Source organism: Equus caballus, chromosome 19 (assembly GCF_041296265.1).
Source record: "Equus caballus isolate H_3958 breed thoroughbred chromosome 19, TB-T2T, whole genome shotgun sequence".
In the NCBI taxonomy this organism is placed as follows: Eukaryota; Metazoa; Chordata; class Mammalia; order Perissodactyla; family Equidae; genus Equus; species Equus caballus.
Genome location: NC_091702.1, coordinates 67053720 through 67066623, shown reverse-complemented (window position 1 = coordinate 67066623; position 12904 = coordinate 67053720). Strand labels below are relative to the sequence as shown.

Genomic DNA, 12904 nt, shown 5'->3' with positions numbered 1-12904 from the left:
TATGAATTACATTTTAATAGCGTCAAACATTAGAAAGTCCTATTCACAATTTATCATGTGCCAAAGGTATTTCATCATCATAATAATAAAGTGAAAAAAACTATAAATTTATATTTTAATATGTATCATTGTTTACTGCATGCATTCCTTTATTTAAACATTAATTTAAATTAGCACTGAGAATGAAAAATCCTAACAAAAACATATCTATAATTATTTATAGACAAAAAGACAAAAAGAGAAAAGACGAAGAATGAGGAAGAGAAAATATATAAAAATAACAACATAGTTTATCTCCATGAAGTAGGCTTACAAGGTTTTTTTCTTTAAATTTTTCTGAATTCTTTTCAAATTATCCACCATTTATTCATTCATTCAACAATTAGCTATTGGGCATCTACTATATGCCAGAGATAAACCAATGATCAAAACAAAATAAATATGTGTTATATTTAAAATCAGAAAAGGCAATAAGCATTATTACAATTCATAGCATCATCTGTTGAACCCCAAGCAATGTAAACAAATAATGGAGTAAAATAGAGCATCTCTTCTGGATCTAAAGAGCTAAACAGCTATTGGTCTTAGAAAGCCGTTTAGCTTCTCCTGATGAAAAGTTTGGTTTCTCTGTTAATGATGAAGGCTTATAGATAACAACTGATAGCTTCTCTCCAAGGTCGAAGGGCGGAGAAGAGCGCCTCTGGGGAGGAAAGTCTCCATTGTCAAAGCAGAGGAGGTGAAAGGACTCTAGCCAGGGCGGCGCTGACCCTCAGGGCAGCTGGTGGCACACTTTCTGCCCTGAGTGTGGCTTCAAGAAGCTAAAATGGTATTTTCATGGGTTCTGCCTGAAGTGACCCAGAATGCTAACAATCAGGGAAGAGGAGGCTACTTCTAACTTTAGGGAATGGGGATCAAGTATAATTTTAGAAAGTGTCTTGGATAAATGTCGCCAAACCAATAACAGATCTGTTATAGCAAAGAGTATACAATACAGGCCCAATTTTGAACAGATTTTCTTTCTTTCTTTTTTTTTGAGGAAGATTAGCCCAGAGCTAACATCTGCCGCCAATCCTCCTCTTTTTGCTGAGGAAGGCTGGCCCTGAGCTAACATCCGTGCCCATCTTCCTCTACTTTATATGTGGGACGCCTGCCACAGCATGGCTTGCCAAGTGGTGCTATGTCACACCCGGGATCCGAACCGGCGAACCCCGGGTCACTGAAGTGGAATGTGCGAACTTAACCACTGTGCCACCGGGCTGGCCCTCTTTCTTCCTTTTTTTTAATGTTAATTTTTTTAAAATCTCTTGAGTTCTCATTCTTTTTTTTTAAAGTTCTTTTTTTTTAAAGATTGGCACCTGAGCTAACATCTGCTGCCGATACTCTTTTTTTTCCTTCTTCTTCTCCCCAAAGCCCCCCAGTACATAATTGTATATCCTAGCCCTGACTGTCTCTGGTTCTGCTATGTGGGATGCTGCCTCAGCATGGCTTGACCAGCGGTGCCATGTCTGTGCCCAGGATCCGAACCTGCATAACCCTGGGCCACCAAAGTGGAGCACGCAAACGTAACCACTGGGCCACCAGGTGGCCCCAGGACAGATTTTCTATTTGGGGCAACGGCGCACTTGATTGATTTCTTCAGCTGAGATTTATTGAGCGTCTACCGTGTGCCAGGCACATTCCAGGTGCTGGGGAAGAAATGGTGAACAAGGCAGACAGTCCCTGACTTCTTTCTAGTCAGGCACTCAGACAATAAAGCGGCCAAGTAAATATGTGCTTCACGTGGTGGTGAGTGCTCTGCAGACAAATACAGAGGGGGAGTGTTTGGAGGGCGGTCTACGGAGAAAGGACGGTTAGAGAGGCAAGGCTTCCGGGGAGGTGGTATCTGAACAGAGCCCTGAATGAAATGAGTAGCGGGTCCTGAGAAGGTCCAGGCGGAGGGAGGAGCAGGCCCAGCAGAAGCCCTGCAGGTGGAACGAGGTGGGGGTGTTTGACTACAAGCAAGAGGCCAGGCGGGGAGAGCAGGATGTGGAGGAGAGGCGGGATCAAGGGGGAGCTCAGAGGGAGATCATGCAGTCCTGGGAGGTCCTGTTGAGACGCTGGAATTTTATAGTAAGTGTGATGGAAAAGCACTGGAGGGTTTTCAGCAGGAAAGAACTGTGCTATTTCTGTTTTCAAAGGTTCACTCTCTCTGCTATTTTGAGTGTGCAGGACCAAGCACGGAAGCAAGGCATCTAGTTGGAGGTGTCTAAATAGAGGAAAGGAATGGTGCATTGGAAATGCACCTTAAAAGGAGGAGGATCTTCTTGACCTAATGGGACAATTGTTTGGATCCAGGTCTCTTCACATGTTGTGGTGCTTTGCACACAGTAGATGCTTAATAAAAGCTGATGACTTGTCCACATAAAATAGCATACCTGTGCTGCTATAGAAGGCGAATCCACTGGATGCACTGAACTCCTCCACGAAGAACTGAGAAAGGGAGATGTGCTCGTCCGTGTTTAGGGACTTGTTTCCGTGTTTCCAGTAGAGCATTAGGTCCTCCTCATTGTAGGCATCTACAACGAGGAAACAGTGTTCTCGTAACTGCAGGCTCCATGAGCTCTATACCCACGTTTTATAAGGCTCTGTCCCCAGTGCTGTGTCCAATGACCTGTGTAAACTAGATGAGGAAAAATATGTTTGCTAATGGACTGATAATGCCCACGTGTTCAAAAAGAAGAAATTTCCAAAGATCAGACCCCGATGACTGGTACAGTGTGCAGGCTTTTCTTGTGCCCACATGGTTGTTCCCATATCTGTGTGCACTGAGGGATGTCACAGCCTCACAGTGACAGGCCTGACCCGGGTCTTAAGACCCCTTTAGTTTGTAGCTCTCTTGGATGAAATTCCAAAGCGAGCCAAGCTTATAAAGACTTTTCTTCAGAAACCAAACAGTGTTACAGAAAGTCTCTAAGGGACTTGGGAGGAGCAGCTGTGTGGGAGCTACCCAGTGGGCATCCCAGCGTTTTACCCCCATTATGAAAAACTGCCGTCAGCTTCTAAGATGTCATGTCAAAAACAGCTGATGGGTCAAAGTAGTTGACAGGGAGCTGGCTCAGATACCCTTCTCCAGGGCTTTGAACTGGGGTCTCTGTCTACAGCGGGGTTTTTCTGGGAATGCAAGTCCACTTAGTGGAAGATTGTGATTCATGCAGGAACACGAATTCCCGAGCTTTCCAAATTTGGGGAGTCTGTGTCAGTCTACGTTAATAATGTTACCAAGAATACACCTTTTTAGGGAGCTGTTCCTTTATAACCGTGTGGAAACTGTAGAATGTGTGATTATCAAAGTGTTTTTTCCCTGAATTTTTTTGTTATTTGAGAGACAATCTGCCACTATCCTTAGGAGAAAAAAATCCAACTGTTCTAGGTAAAGAGGTCTAACTTATATCAAGATTTTTACATGCGAGCGTGTGACGGTGTGTTCAGATCACGTGTACTCGCTCCATCAGGAAGCAGGACTTACAGCTTTCCAGTTCAAGGGAGCAGTTTTGAGTGTCAAGAGGAAACCTGCCAAAATCCATAAAGCACATCGCAGAAACAGTTATCCTGTCAAAAGAACGAGAAAAAGAAAACTGCAGATCATTTAACCATATGGCCAAGGAGCACGCAACACTGAAGCTCTCCTCCCCTTTGCCCTTTGTGAGCCTTTCGGGAATAATGCAAAACACACGTCACCCCCACCATCTCCTATGCAAATGAGGTCAGGGAAGCAAAGCCAGGAAGGTGAGTGACTTGCTGAAGACAGAGTTAATGAGTGAATTGCTGTTCGAATAACGCTTCTGGCCTCCCCATTTCCTGGCCAGCCCCCTCTATATTTTCTGGCTCTGATGTCTTAAAAAAAACCCACACTTCAAAGTGAGAAGACTTTTAAATAGGTTTAAATATTTTCTGCTTTTTGGAAGAGGCAAACTTAAACAGTTTCTAGTAATAAAGGCTGGAATGGTGGTAATAAAACCTATGGGTAAAAAGCAAGTTTACCTGAGGAAGTTCTCTTTCCGGGAGTGCGGGAAAAGCCCAGAGCATTTTCAGTTATAGATTTATGTGCACAATGCATAATTCAGGTGTTATTAAGTTGAGAAGCTTGCATATTGATGAGGATGCTGTTTTCAAATTTTATGTCCTCCTAGATGTTCCCAGCTTCAGGCAGAGGCTGCTGTGTTATGATGCTGCCTCAAAGTACAGACTCTGGTACCCGCCATAGCAGATCAGAGGTTCATAAAAGGCCCCTGAGCAAGTCTGCAAATGACAAAGGCAGCAGCTGCTCCTGCCCACGGCGCCCCCAAGCTAACCAGAGAAGTGGAAGCACTTCATCTCCTGTGGGTGGAACTCTACCGTCCACAGTCTTCTCCATCAATAGACAGCCAAGCCAGGGAGGGGTCTGCATGACTGCGTCACGAAACAAACTCATTTTGGCATATTCCTAGTACTTTAAAGCTGGGGGGACCTCTGAGGTCTTTGAGTCTATCTCCTTCATAGACACATGAATAAATTAATGACCAAGGAGGTTAGGTGGGTGGTGGTAAAGAAAAAATTATTCATGACACCTGTTAAAGAATAGTAAGGAAGACTTTATGCAGGGGGCTACTGTAATGGGTTTTTTCAGAAGGGAGAGAGATCGGGCTCAACTCCAAACATAACAAGGAAAAGTGGGATTTACAGCCAAGGAGCAGGGTTGCGGTGGTCAGTGGAGGGAAAATTACTCAGAGGAAACTGCAGGAGTAAGAGGGGATGCTGGCTAAATGCACGTCACAGGGCTCTTGCTGAGGCAGCTGGGGTGATGAGACATCACCTGGGGTGGGGGAGATGGGGAGCTTGATCAGATGTGGAGGGTGATCAGAGACAGAGGATGGGGCACTCACAGAACTCATCCGAGCTGTTATACGTGCAGGTACAGTTTATTGCGAGGGAAGGATACAAATGAAAACCAGCAATGGGAAAGGAACACAGGGCAGGTCCTGGAGAGACAGGAACAGGTTCCCACTTGTCCTGCTCCAGTGGAGTGCTATGGACAGTGCTTGATTCTCCCAGGAACAGCGTGTGACAACACCCGTCGGGTACTGCCAACCAGGGAAGCTACCAAGACTTGGGGTCCAAAATATTTATTGAGGGTTGGTCACTGAGGTCTGGCTGACCTTAGTCTCCATCTCCTCCGAGGCCCAGCTGACACCCGGCTCAAGGCCCCCACCATGGATCCCATTGTTAGCTTGACTCTGGGTGTGGCCCAAGGCCGCCATAAACAAAGACGCTCTTATCAGGCAGGACATTCCAAGGGCTTGGAGGTTACCTCCCAGGAGCCTGGCACGGGCCAAGTCTGTCTTTGGAATGTGCAGGGTAAGGACAATCCACTGAGTTAATTCTTTAGAGGACATCCCCTCATCAAAATACGTAATTTAAAACAGTAGATTCCTTGGCCAGGTGTCTCCGTTCTGCTCCTGATTCCTGGAGAGGCTTGACTCCAGTGAGGCCTATGTTACTCCAGGTGTAAAGGTCCTGTTGAAGGTAGTACTTTCCTTTAACTGTGTTTTTTATGGACGGCCTCTATGAAATGTGTGGGGGTTGCACCTCTGTACTAAATGAGCAAGATGTTTTTAAAGATTTTTTTATTTTTTCCTTTTTCTCCCCAAAGCCCCCTGGTACATAGTTGTGTATTCTTCGTTGTGGGTTCTTCTAGTTGTGGCACGTGGGACGCTGCCTCAGCGTGGTCCGACGAGCAGTGCCATGTCCGCGCCCAGGATTCGAACCAACGAAACACTGGGCCGCCTGCAGCGGAGCGCGTGAACTTAACCACTCGGCCACGGGGCCAGCCCCTGAGCAAGATGTTTTTAATGAACCAAAAGAACCATATTCGAATCCTAATTGGATTATTAGCTAATAACTAACAAATTACTGCAACCTTGGTGACGTAAAACAACGGAAATGTATTCTCTCCCAGTTCCGGAGGCCGGAAGTGTGAAGCTGTAACACTGGGCTGAAACCGCAGTGTCGGAGAGGCCCTGATCCCTCCCGAGGCTCTGGGGGAAACTCATTGCCTGCCTCTTACAGCTTCTGGCAGCGGCCAGCATTCCTAGGCTGGCGGCTTCAATGCTCCAAGCTCTGACTTCATGGTCCATTACCTTCTACTCTGTGTGTGTGTCACATCTGCCTCTGCCTTTCTCTTGAGAGGATACTTATGATTGCATTTAGGTCCCAACCAGATAATCCAGGACATTTTCCCCATCTCAAGACACTTGACTTAATCACATCTACAAAGATCCTTCTTTTTTTTTTTTTTTTTTTGCCAGATAAGATAACCTTCGCAAGCTCCAGGGAGTAGCACATGGATATTTCTTGGGGAGGCATTTTTTTTCAGTTTACCACAGAATCTTTCTGGGATTTCTAAGACATGAACAAAACTGAATTGCTTGTATTTACCAAACATTTTTAGAATTACCTATGATAAACCACTCAGAATGCATAGGACTCAGGCTAAAAGAACATATGGCACATTAAAAATGGGGGATGTTATAGCTTAGTGTCAGAACAAACGTTTTGAGTAAAAAAAAAAAAACGAAAAAGGAAGTAAGGAAATTAGCGATAATTTGGATGATGACTATAACTTCCCATGAAAAATGAAGGAGATAGTTAAGAAAATTATTGGGCTAATCCAAGATTCCAAGACTGCTTGGTGGGGTGCAGGGTAGGGTGAAGTTGGTTAGGAGGAAAAGCAGTTTTGTGTAGCTATAAAGTTGTGGCCAGACTTTTGAGGATTTCCATAATTCAGCTCCAATTCTGTTTGTCCAAGCTTATTTCCTGTCACTCTCAACATATACCCAGAGTGTGTATAGTTAGACTAGGAAACCATGCTTTAAAATCTGGAAGTTAGAATCAGGAAAAATCACATCTTCTGCTTGTGTCACAGTCTCCAGCATCACTACACAGTCAGCACTATTGTCAGTTTAGTGTGAAGTGAGACCCACCAGCTTTGGTGCAGAGGGCCATGGGTCAAGGAAGCCAAAAGCAGTAGACAGCTCTCCCTACCTGAGACTGAAGAGGACATTTCCATCAGGGTGTACACGCAGCATGATGTTCTCCATAGTTGTATCATGGATGAAAGATCTTTTAGAATGGACAAAAAAGATATCAGGCACCCAAATCTTTTTGATCAATCTGTGATCAAAGGTCATGCTTCTGTTTGTTGTGCTAGGAAAGGAGAGTCTCTCATCTTTCCAGTAGTGTCTGAGATAAAAAGTCATGGTGAAGTCCTAGGCAAAGAGAAAAAGGGACAGGTCAAAGCCAGTAGGAATACGTCTCAGGACCTATAAGCGAATGGCTCATCTTGTGTTTTCAGGTAGACTTAGGATGACGCCGGTGAGCTCAAGTTGCAGAGCCTCTTTCTCACCTGGTCTCTGGTGAATTCTGAGACTTTCTGGGAACTACAGTGTACTCAAGTAGGCGAAGGGAAGCCAGGTTGTAAATGGAAAGCTTTTCTATGTAAGTGTTCTGGTCTATCACCTAAAGAGAGCTCACAAGAAAGGGACCCAAAACTCCATGGCCCAGTGTCTCATTTTGATCTATTTTCTCATTGTAAATATATATTTTCACTTTTATAATTGATTTTGAATCCATAAATTTGTATTGTTTTTGTTAAAGAAGGCCCTCCATGTTGAATAAACTGCAGTCCCACAGAAGCCTGGATACGGCATTTATTTGAGCTGTTAGTGAAAAGCATGTTGTCAGAGGTCCTGGGCCAGGGACAATGCTCTTCCTCAGCTTGGGAGACAGAGAGAATACCACGACATGGTGGTTCTCCAACTCTACTGTGAATTTATAAAAGCGGCACGTTCACCCGAAGCTGGTTCCTGGATTCTGACCCAGCATGGCTCAGGATTTGAATTGTTAATGTGCGTCCCAGTTATAAGGGGGTAAGGATGAGGGGAAAAAGCAATATTAACATTATTTTAGCAGAAAGAATTTGGTTGGTCAATAATCTGAGTTTTGTTTGGCTCTCAGATGCTACATTTAGTAATTTGTTTGTTTGAACAGAAGCCCTCCTAGCTTCGGCCGAGTCACTGGGTGTGGACAATGACAACGTGTTCCACCTTTTGCAATTACCTACTTCTTGCTATCATTTATTTCCCAACAATACTTGTTTTTCTTGAACTAACATATATAATAGGATTTTGACATTTATTACATAAACAAAGGACAAATCTCAGTAAACTACAAATCAGTCACCAATTAAAGACGAGATTGTTTCCTTAGGTTCAGAATAGAGGTACATCTTGCTACCGCTTTTGGTTAATCTGGAGCATTGGCCATGTGTAATTTTGGATTAGTGTAGGGGCAAATAAATGAAGTAGTTAATCCATTGCCATAACACGACTCTCAGAGAATGGTGTAGGTGATTGCATGGATTGCTTCAGTGAGCATATATTTAGAATTAGATGCTCAGTCTGATCTGAAGGTCAGTGGGCAGACACTGAGCCTGAAGTCAGATGGCAGACACTGGCGCACATCAGTGATACTCCAGCCTCACCACTGTTGGCATTATCCTGAGAAGCAGGCTGAGTAGCATGTTGAGTGGGGAGCAGGACAAAACTTACAGGCACTTAACATGAATCAGGGTGGGACAAGGGAGAGTGGGAAGATGATAAATGAGAAGTAAAAGAAGCCAACAGTGGAGGTCACTGATAATTAGACAGCATTTTCAGATCAGGCATGGAGAACCCAGTCTAGTTTCAGCCGATACTGAATACCAAAGCTAACCTTATTCGGGGGGAAGGATGGGGTCCAGTTGTGGGGGCTGCGGGGTGCAGACAATGAGAATTTTAGATGCATGCTGAGTCATTCAGGGATGACTTACAGATTATACCAGGAGAGGGGAAATGAGAGCCTACTCCCGGAGTGCAAGACACTCAAGGAAATGCCAGTAAAAGCTGTTTTTGGTTGGGGAAGAGCTGAAACTTTCTCAACAAGGCATTTTTGAGTAGTGAGTAGTGTTGGTGCTATTCCCTTTGGGAGCTGGGTGGTTAAAACAAAGAAAGTTTCATTTAAGGCTTGGTACTGAACTGAAATAAATATTGGGTTAAATAATAAGGACTAGAAAGACATTAACTGAAGATTGAAACAAGATGTAACAGGTCATAAATTTTGTTTAGACTTTTCTAGAATTTTTATGTGTCCTATAATTTTTCACTCAGTATTTGGATGGCAATGATTAGTTGGAGGAATCATTATAATAAAAATATTAATTAAGTATACATATGAGGAGATTATTTGATCTTTCAATTTAAGTAATTTATATTTTCCAGGCCCTGCTTCCTTAAGAGATCCCTAGTTTGTTCTCTCTCTCTCTGTATTTTACATTTTTATCTTTAGTTGCGGTACTTGCATATTACAAAAATTATATACAGAATCTAAATTTCAAAACTTAATTCTATGAAAAACACTACATATAAACTACAGTTCATGTATCAAAAACACTTTTATTCCAAAAAGTATCCCAAAGCAACTTTTGAAAATTTCACAAGAACACACATGTAAAGGCTTCCAGAAAAGGGAACCAAATGCAAGGATTAATGCACATAACAACCCACATGAAATGACTACACTGGATAAACAACAAACTAGATCTCTCCAGAGGGAAAATAGAGTTTGAAATGACAGTAATTTCCAGCCTCCCTATTCATGGAGGAGGTATTCCCCGGTTTTATTATTAAAACTCCCCCAAAACCAAGCTTCCATATTTAAAGTAGAAAATGAAGGACAATAAGCATTTGGTTAAGAATTGCAACTTCAAATGACTGCCAGGACCAGGGAGGCGACATCAATGAATGAAGCAGGATGAACCTAAGAGAAAAGCCAAGTGTGAGTTCCCAGGTAGAAGGGAGGGCACAGGCCCCATCTAAAGGCTTTCACAAGTAAACTGCTTAATACTTTTGGGGGAGGTGGGAACAAAACTAAAATTCAAACCAAATCCAAAATTGAACCAAACACATTCAGAGCTGCCTCTCACCAGGGAGGACCTGGGAGGGCCCTTGTCGCGAACAGGTGCACACAGTGAAGCACTGATGAGAAACGAAAGAAATGCAGCTCCCGGGATGATGGAAAAAACAGCACAACTGAAGAGAACAAAATGAGATGGAAGAGCGATTCAAATATGAGAATACACATGAATTAGTTAAGAACGAGGAAATGGACACTGAAAATTTGAAACTATAAAGCACTCTTTATTTGGCATAGAAAAAGATACTAAAATGGGCTACAAAAAGCTCTGAGATATTAACAAGTTAGAATAATAGTAGGTAAAAAGGAAATACATCTGAAAACAGATAACTCGCTTGTGCATGTAAGTCAGCTGTGGTGTTAGCCATTATTTCTTAAAGTAAAATCCTGAAAAACCTTAAAATTACTTAAATAATAACTGGCTCCGGTAACTATGTAGACAAGGAAGGTGGTTCTAAAGTGAGAGATACAGAATGGAAGAATGATGGGAGGGGGCGGTAAAACATAAAAATAGCTGAGGGGGTAAATCCAGGTTAAGGGGGGCGGAAGAGGAAACGAAAAAGCCAGCATACGAAAGGGCAAAGAAGGCAGAAAAAGGCTAAGAGGGAGGCGAGCGTAATTACAGTTGATCAGCTTCCGGTTTTAGGAAGAGCGGTTTGCAAGCCGTACTCCGTCAAAACACAGATATTCCATTGCAAAAGAAAACAACGTCAGTCTCTTCCAGATTTCTAGAAACTATAAGGGAGTGGACAAAGTTTTCTTAATTAAAGTTTTAGTCCCATGAATTTTTAAAAATCCTTTGTCCTTTGCTATTGTTTGCCTACGGATAAGCAAAGTTAATATTAATTGAAACATTTGGAAGTAGTCCACCAAGTCAGGGTCAACTGTCTATCATTTTACGGGTAAAGACTCATGGTTGTGATTTCATATTTCACATAATTATGATCATCCTTTCTTCTTGTACATTTCTTCCTGGTTCGTGTTACAGAGGTCAATATATCACGCTGTCCTACGGTGTCCACCCCTGCAAGACCATTAGAAGGATAAGAGAGGGGCAGGGAAGCAATGGGAGTTGTAATCAAGGGCAGAAGGAAGTGGGTGGAAGAGAGGAAAGCAACATCAATTCTAATAAGCAAAGTAGGAAAAAATAGGTAATATACATAATTAAAATGATTTATTAAAACACCATTGATTTGGAGAATACTGAGTTTCTGTCCTTTCAGAAAAAGACCAATATCTCACGGAAAGACTTACCATGTTAACCTCTGAAATGCTGTCAATGCTTTCAACCTGGACATCTATACCCACTGGGACTGGAGACCCTTCAGAAAGAAGGATGGGTAATATACTGAGAAATCATTAAAATTATTTTTGAAACATTCAAAGCAGAGAGAGATCAATGTTGCAAATAGATGACTTTCAAACTTTTTAAAACAAATTTCTCCATAATCTATTGATATATTAGTATACATTCAATTATAATATAAAGGCACATGTATAAATAAACGCTATTTCAATAATTGTTACACATTTGCTTGGGAAAAACAATAGTTTCCTTCTTATAATATACTTCTAGTATAGAAGTGGTGTTTTCAGTTTTTTTTGCTTTTTGTTTTTTGTGCTTTTTTTTTAGCTAACAGTGATTTAGAAAGGAACAATGTTTTGAAAGCCTGTCTAAGAGTACATAGAATTGTGCATTCTCTATGGGAATAGCTGTGTTTTATAGTCAGGCAGTGGAGTAGTCATGGAGTTGATGACTGTGGGATATATGGGGAGCCTTTCCTCTCCTGCCACAAAATCAGCCTCTCCCACTTGGGCAGTGCCTACGGGTCAGAGGAACACGGTGACAGCACAGTGCTGCACAGGGATGCACATGCACAAATGCCCCTCCCGGGTCATCAGTAACCACAAGCTTCACTGGGATGAAGAAAACATCCTTAGGAATGCATTGGTGAGAACAAACTGAAAGTCAGAACTGGAACAACTTCAGACAGATGACTGCTGAGATCCACTTGCCATTGGGTCTCACAGAACCAGGGTCACGGGGCCAGAGAACCCGGATAACGACGCACGGGAATCCAGCCCAGACTGAGACCAGACGCCTCCTTGCTACACCTCACAGAGGGTTTCACCAGTTCCCCCGTGAGGGGATAGCGACGTTAGTAACTTTGTTGTTCAGTGTTGTGTATGAAACGTGATGCACATATATGTTAAAATAATTTATATATTTATGCATATAGTCTTTATATGTTTTCTTTCCATAGTGACCAATTCTCAATTAAATTTTATTGTCTCTGTATAGTCCAGAGTTAAAAATATGGTTGAAAAATAGAAATCTTGCCTACATGGATCCCAGGTGGCTGCTTTAGTCAAGATTCTGGGATTTAGAAGGGTCAGGTTAGAAAAGCTTCTTTACTGAGGCTAATTAATGTCTGGATGTGCTACATGTGACATATATGTGCTTACAATTCAATAAAGCACCTATCATTGTGTTTTAAATTCACAACAAACGATAAAACAAGATATGCCTCACCAGTCCCTGTTCACCATCTATGACTCCCCCATTTTTTAATGGCTGATGTTACTTTCACTTTATCAGCACAGATTTTCCTGTCCTGTGAGTCCAGACCCTCAGTAGCATTCCTCACTTACAAGGGCTCCAGCCAGCCAGCACTGGGCCTGTCACTCAAACACCTCTCTGCTTCAGGCTTCGGGGACGCCTCACTTACGTCTTAACCACCAACTACCTCCTGCCATATTTGATCAATTACTTTCTATAACATTAATCATGATAACTCTATTAAAAAATTGTTTAATGATAATTACGATTAAGCATTAACTTGGGAACAGCTCAGTATTATTATTTTATCAGCCTTAG

At 42.5% G+C, this 12904-nt stretch overlaps 1 protein-coding gene across 6 annotated transcripts in view; it reads right to left on the bottom strand.

Moving 5' to 3' along the window:
• The window catches only part of GABRR3 (gamma-aminobutyric acid type A receptor subunit rho3), a 57531-nt gene that overhangs the window by 18486 nt on the left and 26141 nt on the right, over positions 1–12904 (bottom strand). For all 6 annotated transcript variants that reach the window (XM_014732935.3, XM_023623961.2, XM_070242921.1 and 3 more), the window contains 4 exons: positions 11281–11348; positions 7060–7283; positions 3506–3588; positions 2415–2555 (listed from right to left, as the gene is read on the bottom strand). In XM_014732935.3, coding sequence (XP_014588421.1) covers positions 2415–2555; positions 3506–3588; positions 7060–7283; positions 11281–11348 — 516 coding nt within the window. The remainder of the gene's footprint in view (positions 1–2414; positions 2556–3505; positions 3589–7059; positions 7284–11280; positions 11349–12904) is intronic.